General features: G+C 35.7%; 1 protein-coding gene across 8 annotated transcripts in view; it reads left to right on the forward strand.

The window, feature by feature from the left end:
* FAM227B (family with sequence similarity 227 member B) overlaps nucleotides 1-15,747 on the forward strand; it is a 229,275-nt gene that overhangs the window by 195 nt on the left and 213,333 nt on the right. For 5 of the 8 annotated variants that reach the window (XM_084970593.1, XM_084970592.1, XM_021073744.2 and 2 more), the window contains exons 1-4: nucleotides 65-108; nucleotides 10,037-10,163; nucleotides 11,548-11,601; nucleotides 13,869-14,100. In XM_084970593.1, the coding sequence (XP_084826719.1) occupies nucleotides 10,116-10,163; nucleotides 11,548-11,601; nucleotides 13,869-14,100 (334 nt within the window). In that variant the 5' untranslated portion in view covers nucleotides 65-108; nucleotides 10,037-10,115. Of the gene's footprint in view, nucleotides 1-64; nucleotides 225-10,036; nucleotides 10,164-11,547; nucleotides 11,602-13,868; nucleotides 14,101-15,747 lie in introns of those variants that run through there. The other 3 variants (XM_084970594.1, XM_021073720.2, XM_084970596.1) reach the window with 2 other exon arrangements.

A 15,747-nucleotide genomic window follows, 5' to 3' on the forward strand; every position in this document is an offset into this window, starting at 1 on the left:
GAGGACCGCGGGGCGGGGTTAGACGGGAAGTCCCGCCTCAGCCTCTGCGCGAGTCTGTGGTGTTGCCCTTTTCCGGAGAGAGGAGTTGGAACAGCTGGCCTTGACAGGGTAAGGATGGGCCTTAAGACCCCTGCCAGCCCTCCGCTGAGCTCCCTTCTACGAACTGGCCGGGACCGCCAAAGTGCGATGCGGTTCTCGAAATGTACGGTCAAGGTGTAGTTGCAGTAAGTTGTGAAACATGCGGTTCCTACAGAACTTTCCCATTTCCAATATCCCAAATATTTTAATCGTGGGAACTTTGTTCTATTACTTTTTTTTAAATGACTGTCAGGAGAAATATTTTGTGCGCTGAGTAGTAATGAAAGCTATTAGAGAAATTATATATCTTGATGATTTTGTTTGCTAAACTACACACTCATGTAGAGTTGCACTACTTTGTTCACTTTTCCCGTTTGAAATTAAGCATAATATGTGGATAGATTATTAAGCCATCTTCCCTTGCCCCAACCTAAAGAAAATCCAAACAGAATGAATGCGTGTTAACAATCGTGAGATGTGGAAAAAGTGGCCAGGTATTGAGCAATGTATTGAATACTGTGAATTTAGCAACTGAGAGAGAAAAAGACAGAACCTTGACTTAGAGGACCTTAAAGATATCGTTACACAGTACAGAAGACACAGTATGACTAGTAAATTACACGAATTTCAGAAGAGCTCAGAGTGGAGTAGTCAGTGAAGGCTTATTGACTGGACTTGTGTAAAGCCTTGAAGAATAATTGTGGCTTAGGGCTGTGTTGTTCAGAGTTATTCAGTGTGGGTACCACTGGTGGGGAAGTCCCATTTCTGAGCAAGGAAATCTATTTAGTCACAACTACACTTTTTAAAAATTGAGATGGTCTACTGTGGAAATATCCATGCATGGTACTTGGTAAAGTTAAGTATTACTTTATGGAGTTTTAAATTATATATATGCATGAATGTGTGCACTAGGTCATGTTTATAAAATGTATTTCTCATTGTGTGTTTCTCTTTTAGAAAATTTGAAAGTCACTGCTTTAGGGGGAAAGACTAATAGCAATAGCAAAGTCTCCAAGCCAAGAATAAGTAATTCACACCTTTATCTTTTTTAACTACTTTAATTCAAGTGCACGGATTAAAAAAGCAAATCATTCTGTTTATTAATCAGAGTATCAGGTTATAATAGCTATGTAATAAATTATTCAAAAATATGGCTTTAGTTCAGTAGAGCACAGCGGAACAAATTTTTTTCTGATAAAAGTCAGCTGGGAAAACTATGAATGCTAGCAGAGCTCCTGTGTGTAGCTTCCCCATGTGGCCTGGGCTTCCTCACGATACGGCATTGGGGTAATCAGACTTTTTAGCTTTGTCAAGGGTTGCAATAAGCAAGGCAGAAACTACATGTTCTTTTCTAATTTAGTTCCTAAAAGTAACATAGCATCATTTATCTCACATTCTTTTGATTATAAGTGAGTTTCGAGATATGTCCAGATTTTAAGAGAGAGGACATAGGTGCTACTTCTCAGAAGATTGTCAAGGAGAGTTCTCCTGTGGCACAAGGGGGTTAAGGATCCAGCATTGTCACTGCAGCAGCCTGGGTTGCTGCTGTGGCTAGGTTTTGAACCCTGGCCCAGCACCTTCCACATGCCATGGGTGTGGCAAAAAAAAAAAAAAAGAAAGAAAAGAAAAGAAAAAAAAGATTGTCAAGGAATTTGAGGCTGTTTAAAAAACAAAAACAGCACAGTGAATTTATTGCTGTTGAGAAAAACCTCAAAATTTCAGTGGTTTAATGCAAAAAACTTATTTCTCACAAGAAATCTACTGTTACTAGTCAGATGAAATGTTAAACTCAAACATGTAAGTTTCTATTTTTAATAGTTCTGCTGTCTCCTACAACTTGGGGTCCACAGCTTACATGACCAGAAAGCATGGTGAATTGCACAAAAAGTTTTAGAGGTCAGCCTTAAAAATGACATAGAGCACTCTGCCCAGATTTCATTGGCCAGAATTTAGTCCAGGGTCCCCACTAAGGGATTATAAGGGAACTATAAGTGAGCCTGAGAAATGTAGAGAAAGATATATATGCATAGATATATATATGTATATATAGATATATATTTTTTTTTTAGGGCCACACCTGCAGCATATGGCTAGGGGTCAAATCAGAGTTGCTGCTGGCCTGTGCCACAGCCATAGCAACACCAGATCCAAGCCACATCTTTGACCTACACTACAACTTGCGGCAATGCTGGATCCTTAACCCACTAAACAAGGCCGGGAATCGAACCCTCATCCTCATGGATACTAGTGAGGTTCTTAACCCGCTGAGCCACAGGAGGAAGTACTGAAATGTACATGTATTGATAAGCAATAATAGCTTGCCACATTCTAGGCTTTTAACCAAAACCCTGTGGTCCCCAGTTTTCAGTTCTCTCAAAAGGAAATTTTTTTCAAGAATTTTCAGGTTTTCTTCTGTTATATACTACAAATGGCAAAATATACTGCAACTTCCTGATTTTTCAGGACATTTTCCATTGACTTTCTCCTATGGAGGTCAATGATAAATCTCTTTTATAACACTACCCCCAAGTGTTGAATATTCCTTCTCTCCCTACCCCCACACATGCTTCTTATCCTCTCATCTCTCAATGTAGTAATATCATGATTTTTGTTTAAATTAACATTTGTAAGTACTGTTCAACCCTGAGCCACATATGACATTATCTTCTAATACAATCTTTAACCTTCCTTTGTCTTAATAATTGTCATATTTTTATGTACTTATAAATAATCTGTCCTCAGAAACTCTGCCAAAGTGACAAAACATCACAAACACATCAACTAATCTAGCAGATTTTTTCTATCCAGATAATCCCTCAAAAGCATTACAATCTCTAGTTCATTCAGTATTGCTTGCTTTTTACTAATCCAATACTGCTCTCCTGTGTTGGATCCCTTGTTTCCTTTTTCTTTGTTTAATCATTTGTTTTCATAAACCATATCTTCTAGTAGCTTCCTGAGAAAAGGTAAATGAGAGTGTTGTAGATAGCACAATGACCACCTTCACTCCCACCGAAGATGTCTACATCCCACGCTCCAGATCCTATAAATATGTTTTCTTCTATGACAGAAGGAATCTTACATACGGAATTGAGTTAAGGATCCTTCACTGAGGAAATTACCCGATTATCTTTGTGGGACCAACATAATCACAAGTGTCCCTATAGGAGGGAGACAAGGTCAAAGAGGGGAGAAGATGCTACAGTTCTGGCCTTGAGGTTGGAGGAAGGCTCTAAGGAACAAAGCAATGGAGGAGACTCCTACCTAGATGCTGGAAGAAAGGAGAAACAGATTCTGCCCTAGAGCCTCGGGGAGGAGGATAGCTCTGCAGACCTGTTGTAGGCTGCTGACCTTCAGAGCTGTCACAGAAATAAACCTGTGTTGATTTAAGCAAATAAATTTGTGCTAATCTGTCACAGCAGCAATATGAAATAAATACAGAGAGAAACGGTAATTTTTTTTTTGTACTAATGTGCAGATTGAAACATCCCGTGCACTTAATTGATGAACTATCTATATTTGAACTTCTAGGTTAAGAGCTATTTTCCTGGAATAATCATCTAAAGTCTTATCTTTTTTTCTCTGATTCTTTAACATTTTAATTCTAGTTTCTAGATTTCGTCACCTTTTCTTTCCCTACAAACTTTTAGTTGAGCCATTACATTTGTACTTGGGTTTTTTTTTTCCTTCTACCTCATAAAATGCTATTTAAGTTTCAGGGACACATTATTTTATCATATCTCTCTTAGGCTCTTAAAGATGTTTGCAAAGTTTCCTTCTGTTCCTTCTCAGATTTTATTTTCAGTTATCTGTTTGGATTTCTTTTTTGATGTTGTTTTTTTATCTTTTTGAAAACTACAGTTATTTCTTAAATATCTAGTAAGCCTTGGACTTTTGTTCATATTGAAGAATAAAGATTAGAGCAGTGCTATAAAACTCAGTGTGTCTGCATAACAGGATTGGATTTTTCAATGGGAAAATTTCAAACACCTGTAGATAAAAAGGCACTAATGAAGATAAGAGGAGAAATCAATGCAACTGAAAACAAATGTACACTAGAAGAAAGCAACAAAGCTTTTGGTTTTTTGGAAAGATGAATCAAATCAACAGGCCCTTAGGCCCACCAAGTAAAAAGAGAAAACTCAGAATACAAATATCAGGGATGAAAATAGAAAACATCCTACAGATGGTAAAGATAATAAGAAGTTATTAAGAACAAATATTCCTGTCAAAAATTTGACATTTTTTATTTTTTCTTGAAAAACACCATTTACTCAAACTGACATAAGAGGAAATAGACAATGTCAATGATTCTGTATCAGTTTTAAGAAATTGCATCAGTATTAATTTGCTCTGGCCACCATAATAGAACATCACAGACTTAACGATTTAACAACAGAAATTTATTTTCTCAATAAAATTAAGACAAGGGTTGGCTTGTCTGAACTCTGAGACAAAGGGTTGTTTTCTAATGAAATCTCTCTTTCTGGCTTATAGATGGCTGCCTTCTCTGTCCTCACATGGCCTTTGTGTGTGCATAGAAAGATATATCTGGTTTCTCTTTCTCTTGTTATAACGACAACACTCTTATTGGATTAGGGCCCCATCCTTATGACCTAATTTAAACTTAATCTCCCCAAAGGCCTTAGTTCCAAACACAGCCACATTATGGGTTAGGGCTTCAACATAGGGGCTAGAAAAAAAGAGTGTCTGAGATAAAGACTTCACTGGGATGCACTTAACGGTATTAATTATCCAAACTAAAGCACAGAGGAAAAAAGTTTGGAAAAAAAACCCAACAGCCTCAATGATCTGTAGAACCATTCAAGCTACCTAACAGAGATGCAATTGAAGTCCCTGAAGAATAAAAACACTTCAATAAATAATTATGATTATCCAAATTGATGAAAACTATAAATGAACAGATTCAGAAATTCAGCAAACCCAAACAGAATTAAGAAAGGAAGAACCGGGGCGGAGGGGAGGGGTAGGCAGGGTAGGCAGGGAGAAATCAACCCCATTGACTGCTGAAAACCAGTGATAATGAGCTTGTTTTAAAAGCAGCCAGAGGAAAAAGACAGATTACATATAGAAGAAAAAGATAAAAATGATGAGAATATGTTCTCTTGTCATAATTATTCACCTTTGGTAGCCACCTGAAAAATGAAAATGTATCTACAGACTTATATATGATTTTCATAGCAGCTTTTTTTTCCCATAATATCTCAAATCTTTAAACACACACAGTAGAATACTGCTCAGCAATAATATGCAATGATATTGGTTATTTCCCAGAAATCTTATGTTGAGCAGAAGAAGCCAGACACAAAAAAGTACATAATGTTATGATTCCATTCTTATGAAATTCTAGATGAGGCAAAACTATAGTTAGCTTGTCTATAGTTAACAGAAAGCAGATCAGTGTTGCCTAATGCCAATGGTGGGATATGTTTGTGTGGAGTTGTGTGGACAAGAAAGTGGCACATGAAAACATTTTGGGAGTGATCCGATATTACACATTTTTAGCTATGGTGGAGTTTACTTGGATATATGCACTTTTCAAAACTCTGAACTGTCATTTAAAATGGTTATTTACATAGTAATTATGTAGTTAAGTAAATTATACCCAATAAAGTTGCTTTAAATAGAAAAACCATTTCTGTTGCTACTTACTGGCAAGAAATAATAGAAAAGGACATGTTAAAAATACCATCTACAGTTTAAACATTAAAAAAAAAATAGCAAACCATACAAAAGCAATCATATACCGTGGCAAAAATCTGATGAAAAATTGTACAAGATCTCTATACAGAAAACTAACAAACAGTACCAAAGGAAATTTTAAAATATCTAAATAAATGGAGAAATATACTATCTTCATGGATTCAAAGATATAACACTATAAAGATGTTATTTACTCAAATCGATCAGTTTTTTTAATCTAATCCCATTAAAATTCTGGTAGTTTTCTGCAGATTTTGACAGTCTGATTCCTAACATTTAAAGGGAAATGTAAAAGGATAAAAACAGTGATGATCAGCTCAAAGAGGAAGACAAATCTGGAGTATGTAAGCTATAACATATTAGGATGTATTAAAGGTACAGTTATTAAAACTGTATGATATTATCAAAAGGACAGAAAATTAAACCAAAGGAGCAGAATTGAGTGTCCAGAAACAGACCTGCATACCCACATCTCTAGTCACTTGAATTTATGGCTAGGTGGTACTGAAATGTAGCAGGAAATACAGTCTTTAAAAGTAATTGGATCTGGATCAGCTGGGAAAATGTATGGGAAAAAAATTTAAAAAATAAAAACCTCAATTTATTATCTCACCTAAAACACAGAAGTCAATTCAAGGTAGATCATAGACTTAAATGTGAAAGTAAGAAGTGTGACATTTAGAAGGTAAAATAGAAGACCATCTTTTTTTTGGGGGGGGGTGTAGGTGAAAGTTTCCTTAGTAGAATAAAAATGCATAAAGACTTCATTATAATTAAAGCACTCTAATAAAACATCAAAATAGTCCACATGATTTTGTCTTCTCTGACAATCTATATCATAAAAATACAAAATCAATAAAAATATCAACAAATCAGCATCAATAAAATCAATTAAAAATACCAACACCCAAGTAAAAAAATGAGCAAAAGGCTTGAACATTTGCTTTACAAAGGAAGATATCCAAATTGCCAACAAGCATGTGGAACATTGATCAACATCATTTTTCAACAAGAAAGTGAAAATTAAAATCACAAGTACCACTACATAGCCACCAGAATTGCTGCATTTAAAAGTATTGAAAATATTTAGTAACAATAGTACTAAAGAATGCTGCATTTTTGGAGTTCCCGTCGTGGCGCAGTGGTTAACGAATCCAACTAGGAACAGTGTGGTTGCGGGTTTGATCCCTGCCCTTGCTCAGTGGGTTAACGATCCGGCGTTGCCGTGAGCTGTGGTGTAGGTTGGACCCCTAGCCTGAGAACCTCCATATGCTGCGGTAGCGGCCCAAGAAATAGCAAAAAGACAAAAAAAAAAAAAGAATACTACATTTTTTAGTAAGAATGTGAAGTCACTGAAACTCTCTGTTCAGAGTAAAAATAGATACAACCACTTTGGAAAATTACTTGGCAGTATCTACTAAGTCTGACCCAGCAACCCACTCCCAGTTCTGCATCAAGTGTACCAAAGCACATTAAAAAGAATTCACACTATCTTGATTTGATAAAATGCAATATAATTTATGCAAATAGAAAATGAAACATCAAATGTCCATCAAAATTAGAAGGAATAAATAAACTTTAATATATGTTATACAATAGAATACTACACAGCAAAGAAAAAATGTTAACTATTACTGTATGAAACAACATAGATGAATCTTAGAGACATAATGTCAAATGCAGGGAGGCAGGAAGTATACATACTGATTATTCCATTCAAATGAAGTTCAAAAATTGGCAAAATTTATCTAGAAAGGTAGAAATCAGAAAACTTTATATTTGAGAGCCAAATGACTGGAAGGGAACAAGACGTTACTCTGCATTACTGGTAATGTTCTATATCTTCTTTTTTTTTTTTTTTTTGCTTTTCAGGGCCACACCTGTGGCATATGGAAGTTCACAGGCCAGGGGTTGAATTGGAGCTACAGCTGCCAGCCTACACCACAGCCACAGGATCCATGCTGCATCTGTGACCTATACCACAGCTCTCAGCCACCACTGAGTGAGTTGCTGAGATCCATAAACCACTGAGTGAGGCCAGAGATCAAACCCACATCCTCATGGATACTAGTCAGATTCATTTCTGCTGAGCCACAATGGAACTCCTGTAATGTTCTATATCTTGATTTGGACATTGGTTATATGGGTGTACAATTTTTTTTTAAGTTATCAACTCATACAGTTAGGAGCTGTGCTGGTATTGGTTATTTATATTCTACTCTCATTTTAAAAATTCAGTCTACTAAGGATTTATTTTTTCCCATCTTTTAAAAGATCAACTTGCAATTCATTGAGTTCTCTGTTTTCATATTTTTGCTTCATTGACTTCTGCTCATATCTTGTTTATTCCTTTTTCCTACTTATTTTTTAAAATTATTTTTGCTTTTTTTAATCTTCCTAAGTTTTGTGTTTTCTTCTAAGAATAGTTTTAGGTGCCATCCACAATTTTTAACACCTTGTGTTTTCATTATCTTTCATTGTCATTCAGTTACAAATTTTTCTTATTTCTTTTAGCTAGATATAGGTTATTTAACATTTAAGGATTTTCTAGATATCTTTTTGTTACTATTTTCTGTTGTAGTCAGAATATGCTCTGAGTGATTTCAATTATTGAAATTTTGAGACTTGTTTTATGGTACAGCATAGATCCATCTTGGTGAAGGTTTTATGTTCCATTACTTACAAAGACTGTATACTCTACAGTTGTGGGGTATAGTTGTTCTATAAATGTCGATTAGGTTAAGTTGCTTGATAGTGTTGCTCAAATCTTTTATCTCCTTACTGATTTGTGGATTTTTGTACTTGATTCATCAGTTACTCAGAGACAGATGTTATAATCTCCAACCATAACTGTGGTTTTACTTTTTTATGATCAGGCCCCTAAAGATGCCTGTTCTGTTGTTTTTCAGTACATCCCCTGCCCCAACCAGTCTCTGCCATAGTATCCGCTTCAACCAGTTATTGTTCTAATCCTTAGATCAAAAACAGCTCCACCTGCTAGTTTAGCAAAGGGAAACATCTGTCCTCAACCCAGGAGCTGTAAGGGACCCTCCTCTGTGGTTTCCCTGGTAACTGATGAGCCAACCTGATGTCAGTTGTCCCTTTAAATGGTAGGCTCCTCCCACGAAGAGCTAGATTACTGCCAGGTCCTATCTGCTGTACTGACTGAGGTCTCACTCCAGCACCTTGCTCAGGACTTGTAAGATTTCCTATCCAGTAAACTATTTCTGTTTCTGTTGCTGTTCCCAGGTTTTCTTCATCTTGCAACTGAGCAATTACAAAGCTGGTAGGAAAGGTGCAGCCCAACATCTGTATTTCCTTTTAGTTTTATTCTGCCACATTTCTTTTGAAGCTCTTTCATTAGATGCAAACACGTTTGGCACTGATATGACTTCTTAATGAACTGACCTTTTATCAACATGAAATAACCTTATTTACATCTGGTAATATTCCTTGTCTTAAAGTCTACTTTGTCTGATATTAATATAAACACACCAGTTTTCTTATTTTAAGCGTTTGCATGGTTCTAGGATTCCCATTTGTTTCTTTTTTAGAATTTCTATTTCTCTGTCTTCGTGTACTATAATCCAACCTATATTGGAAAATCTTTAATGTATTTATAATAGCCGTTTTTAAGTCCTTTATGGTAATTATAGTAATTAGAGTCTCAGTGAATTTGTATTGACTGTATTTTCTCTTGATTATGGATCCTATTGTCCTTCTTTGCATATCTTAAAATTGTTGTATTGTGCATTAGACATGTGGAAAAAATTGTGGAGGCTGAAGTTTAATTTAGTTTTAGTTTTTAGAGTATAAGCCTTTTTCTCTCCTTAGCACTTCTCATGAGAAGCTAATTTTTGTAAATCCTCCTAGATTTGCATTGGGCTTTAGGGTTGGCTTCAGCTTTAATTAGATTGATCTCACCTGTGATTAACCCAAACTCCAACCTCCCTCTTCATAAGCCACCTCTTATATTTTGTCATTGTTGAGTTGGGATATGTGTGGAATGAAACTCTAGATTTTTTTGGTTCACCTTTAGACCCAACTCTTTTTGGGCTCCTGAAACCCAAGTACTGTGAGAATATGTTGGCTTATTTTAGTTCAGTTCCTTCCAGGCCCTCCTATATTGCCGCTTTTTTTTTGACAAAATTCAGAATTAAAATGTGGGGGCAGCAGGGGCATGGACTGTTTGGTTGAGTCTTTTTTTTTTTTTTTTCTTTTGGGTATCTTTCAGGCTCCGGTTTATTCCTCCAGTGCATGCTGACACTTGAAGCCCAGGTGATTTCTGTTCATCTCTTCAAAGTTACTATACCATGGCAGGCCAACTCTTCCCTCAATGTGCACATAGAGCTCGCTGCCGGGTAAGGAAGCTGCCACTGCTTTACACTCACATAAACAGGAGTTTTGTCTTTAATAGTCCAATGTTACCATCTTAAAATTCTTATTTTTTGAACAAGGGACTCTGTATTGTTTCAAATCAAATCATGCAGTCACTCCTGCTTACCAGCATCCACCACTTTTCACTAACTCCATAGACCAGTAAGACTTTTTTCTTTTCTTTTTTTTTTTTTTTTTGGTCCAGGATTTTCTTCTTGTTACCATGGAATCATCAGCATTTTGCATCCTTCTACATCCTACCAAGATCATAAGTCTATTTATGCCTCACCTCCTTTTAACTTTCCCTAGAGAAATCTGGAATTTTATGCAATTTTACGCAATTTTGACTTCCTTAATTCATTTGTCTAATTCCCTTTAACTGAAATGTGGGTATTTTTGGTGCTTTGTACTGGAAGTGGTTTGACAACCATCACAAGGAAAAAGAAGTAACATTTAAATTGTTTTAATTAGGCTCCTTTGTATTCTGTGCATTTAAAATATACTAATAGCTTCCTAGAGTTCCTGTCCTGGCTCAGTGGTTAATGAACCCGACTAGCATCCATGAGGATGCAGGTTTGATCCTTGGCCTCACTCAGTGGGTTAAGGATCCGACGTTACCTTGAGCTGTCGTTTAGGTGGCAGACGTGGCACGGATCCCGCATTGCTGTGGCTGTGGCATAGGCTGGCAGCTACAGCTCTGATTCGACCACTAGCCTGGGAACATCCCTATGCTGCAGATGTGGCCCTAAAAAGACCATATATGTATGTGTGTATTCACACACACACAGATATTTACTGATATGTATACTGATAGCTTCCTTCTAGTGAAACTGCTATACTCGTTTTTAAAGATACTATATCGTGAGCATTTTTTCTCTAAGCATTCTGCATATACCATCTCTTATTTCTTACTCTTCCCAATTTGACCAGGCTTAGAGCTGCATATTTTCCGTAAAATTTCTTGTCAGCTCTATGCATCTTTGCTTCCGTACACTTATTTTTTTATGTCTGTCACATATGCCCTTTATTTTTGTTATTATGTTACATATTCACTTATATTCATCACATGTTTTAAACACTAGTAAGACAGTGAAATATCCTATTCAACCTCAAGTGTATAGTTATTTTTACAAAAGATGGCCTTGTGATTTTGTAATCTTAACCATTTTATCTGTTGATGTGAATTATGTTCTAGTGACCCTTTTCAAAGTGCAAAGATTTTACAGAGTATATATTTTACAATATGTTACAGCTCTGAAAATTATAACTTAAGTCCAGTGTCATAATGTACTTAAATAAATTAGATGTAAGCATCATATAGACAACATGAATTTATGCTAATGAAAAATACTGATTTTACTTCATTAGATAATGCAGGAACCTCCAAAGAGCATTGAGGAATTCTTAAAGCTTCAAAACTGGGTAAGTAGAGTATCCCATTTTTATGGGACCTGCTCCACCAAAGTTCTCTTCCTTTGGGACTATAACTATTCTTTTTGATCACTATAGAATTACTTTATCAATTCAAAAAATTGTCTGAGAGTTTGATTAAAATTACAGTAGGCATTTGGATTACTTTTAGAAGCTTAGTTCTTTTCAAAAGTACATTCTAAAATTATAATGCTAACGCTATAAAGACTTAAAGTGCCACTAGTCATCCATCCACCTCCTTAAATGTAATTTTTTTAAATTTCAGAATTACCAATGTTTTTTTTTCTGATTATGACTGAGGTAGTCATTTTAGAAAATTAAAAGAAGAGGAGATAGCACTAAAGAGGATAAGCATCCTAATTTTATCATTTGTAGATTAATCTCGCTCTTTAAAGTAGAGAAAATAGAATCTAATCAGGCTGGTAGAATTTCAGGATACTCTATTCACCTCCTAGCATACTTAAATATCTTGAACAAGAATTGTGATATATTTCTTACGTCTGGCATAAAGGATATGTTTTCATAATGCTTTGCATGTATTGTGAAATCTGTACAAATTTATTTCCATTTTAGCCTCTCCCCACTTTCTCAACTCCCCTAATGAGAGCAACACATGACCCATAACATCAGGACTATGTTTTTAAATGTGACTGTCATTCTGGTTTGACAGTGTTTGTCTCCAGGGGTTGTATCCTATGATCAAATCTTATATTTCTGAGATGTTTGTATTTTTGACACATTTAATACCCATATTTAATGCTGGAAAACATCCCCAGATAGTTATGCGTTTTGCTTAAGATGCATGTTTATAGGATTCAGGAGAGGGCACTTCCATATCTAAGTCATACTCTTTTTTTCAGAATTAAAAACTAGGTGTTATTCAGGTGCCTGTTATCATTAGAGATTACGAGGGCTTTAGGAAGCTTTTAAAGGAAGATGGAAGTAGAATAGACCAAGGCAGATTTTAAATTCCTGATCTTCAGACTTTAGGTGTATTCCTATTTAGCTAAATCCCCAGAATACCTTTCCCAAATTCCTTTTGTAGAGTTTCATCCTGTGAACATTTCCTTCTGTTCCAGAAAGCATCCTCTAATTCACAAACCTTTATGTCAGCTATCTTTTTTTGGTATTAAACAATTTGTTGAAAGATTAATCTTATATTTAGATTTGCAAATGTTAATGTCCTGATTCTCCTTTCCTCCCCTTCATTTCCCTTTTCTTTTCTTCTTTCCTTCTTCTCTTTCCCTTCCTGAACACTTTTGTCCTAAAGCCACGTGGGGGCCAAAACAAGGCAGCATCCTTATTGGCAGGGGGAGGGGAATGTTCTGTGGTTGCCCAGAGCAGGCATTCTGAACTCAGCCACAGCAGGGAAGGTATCCATGTGACACCATAGGTTCAGGGTCCGAGGGCATGAAGATGGTGTTTACATGTGGCTAGGAGTGGGGAGGTGATTTCAGAGAAGTGGGGAGGTATGCCATGGCCTGGTATGGGAAGTGGGAGCCCAAATAGAGCTAAGGAAGGTGTCCCTGAAGAATAGGCAGCCTGGCGTTGGCTGCCAGAGCCTAAGCAAGATGAGAAGGATATCCACATGGCAAAGAATCTGCCAGCAGATAGGAGGGATTTGTTACCTGAAAAGATTGATCAAATAAGTACCTATATTTAAGATAATGGCAGCTTGGCTTTTCACTGTTGGGGATGGTAATTATAAAATATGGAAAGAAAAAAATTTGAATGTTTGGAGTTGGAATTATATGTATCAGTATGAACTCATGGTTTTAACTGCATAGAGATCAAGACTGAGCAACTGTTGAGACTGAAGAAGGCTAAAGATATGACACCTAAATGCAGTGTGTGATACTGAACTAGATCCTTTTGGTATAAAGAACATATTGGTTTAGTTGATGAAACTGGAGTAGGTTGGAAGATTTGAGAGGAACAATGTATCAATGTCAATTTTCTTATTCTGATGGTTATGTTTTAGCTATGTAGGAAAATTTTTTGCTTTAGGGAATAAATGTTAAAGTATTTAAGGATGATGGGGTCATCAGTCAAGTAAGCAACTTATTTTCAAATGATTCAGGAAAAAATAAAAACATTTGAAATTTCTAAAGTTTATGGTTGTTTCAGAAATTTAAGAAATACACTTAATGGAAATAATGCTATAGAATAAAATCTTGATTTTAGCTCTTTGATCTTCAAATCTACTGTTTAAATGTGTTAAAAATGATTTAAATTTTATTCTCTTATATTTTTTGCAGGATCACTGGCCAAAGGAAATCCATTTGAGGGATAATGATAAGTTGTTACATACTCTGAAAAAAATAAAAGAAGATAGTTCATTTATTTCAATCTATACGCATCTGTGGGAAAATGTACCACGAATACATGATGCAGTCATGGCCATGGAGTCAAGATTAGCAGATTGTTCAATTCTTTTGAAAAACCATGCCTCTAAAATATTTGAGTGGAACAGCATAATTTCCAGGACAAGTAAACCTTATTTTTTTATGCATAAAGTAATTGTCATTTGTCTCTGTGTCTCTTCCTGTGTGTGTGTTTTTCTCATGAAGAATGAAATCCTAAGGTATAAAATATCTCAAAATATAAATATAAATTTATTTTACTTTAAAACCTCTTCATTTCAAAATGGTCCAGTATGGATATTTAGTTGAACATTTGAATTCAAAGAAAATTCTCTAGGACAAAGCCTAAAACAGTTGTGAACTTTATTGAGCTGGAGCAGAAGTAACCAAATGCAGGGAAACAAAGTTACATTAACTGATATTGGCACCAGAGACAAGCAAGTCGGCAACATAAAAACCGGCATATCAGCAATATAAAAACCGGTAGACCTAAAACCTCAAAGTAGAAGGAGAGGTGACCAGTGTGGGCTGAATTAGCTTGTAGGAAGTACTTAGCATTCAGTATTAAGTTTCACCAGACTCAGTGAGAAGCATATTTGCAAGTAACGATAATTTTTACTACTTTTCTGTATTTATATACATTTTAACTATTTAATTCTTTCAGAATAAGTTTAGATACTAGTGTCAATTTTCTATCTTATCCTGATTTAATGGGCAAATGTCATATGTATTAAAAACGATTTTGGGGAGTTCCCGTCGTGGCGCAGTGGTTAACGAATCCGACTAGGAACCATGAGGTTGCAGGTTCGAGCCCTGCCCTTGCTCAGTGGGTTAACAATCTGGCGTTGCCGTGAGCTGTGGTGTAGGTTGCAGACGCTGCTCGGATCCTGCGTTGCTGTGGCTCTGGTGTAGGCCGGTGGCTACAGCTCCGATTGACCCCTAGCCTGGGAACCTCCATATGCCGCAGGAGCGGCCCAAGAAATAGCAAAAAGACAAAAAAAAACGATTTTGGTTGTGCTTAGAAAATATATGTACTGACTAACTTATTTAGTTATATTTAGCTAACATCCTTTTGGGGACCTTGAGTTTTCAAAATCTGAAAAGGTATTTAAATACAATACTATTCACTACTTTTAAAATTTTCCTAATTGAATTTTTAATTATTTTAATTAAATAAATATTTTTGAAAATATACAGGCTGCATATATAGGAGCAGTGTGTCTAAACATATATATATATAGAGAGAGAGAGAGAGAGAGAGAGAGAGCATATGTGTGCACTTTAAAAAATAATTTTTAATATATTAATTGTCCTCAAAACATAAATAACAGATCTTGGACTCATTCTAAGTTATCTGACTTCAAATCCCCCCATTAGTCTTTCATCTGGTCATGCTCCAAAGTACTGTACTGGATTGAATTTAAGATGACCATGTAACCAAATATTTGAAAAACATAGGCTCGTTCAGTAGGAAGGGATTTGGGTAAAAATGCAGCTATAGAAGTAGTAAAGACATATTACTTGGAATATGACATTTATGAAAAAGAAAGTGAAACAAGATAAAATTATTCAATCAAGACTGTATGTGTCTCGCATTATGCTGATCAAAATATCTAGTTGATATTATTGAATAGTTTTATATGTAATTTGCTTAAAGTGTTTTAAGTGTTTTCAGTTTTTTTCATTATATGAAATAGATTTTATCTGCTCTCAGTAAATACCTAAAAATCCCTTTTTTTTTTTTTTTCAGTTGTGACATGTGGAAGTTCCCAGG

The sequence above is a fragment of the Sus scrofa genome, chromosome 1, assembly GCF_054392235.1.
Source record: "Sus scrofa isolate SSC_HxYL_T2T_F1_AM1 chromosome 1, Sscrofa_HxYL_maternal_Yorkshire_Landrace_v2.0, whole genome shotgun sequence".
In the NCBI taxonomy this organism is placed as follows: Eukaryota; Metazoa; Chordata; class Mammalia; order Artiodactyla; family Suidae; genus Sus; species Sus scrofa.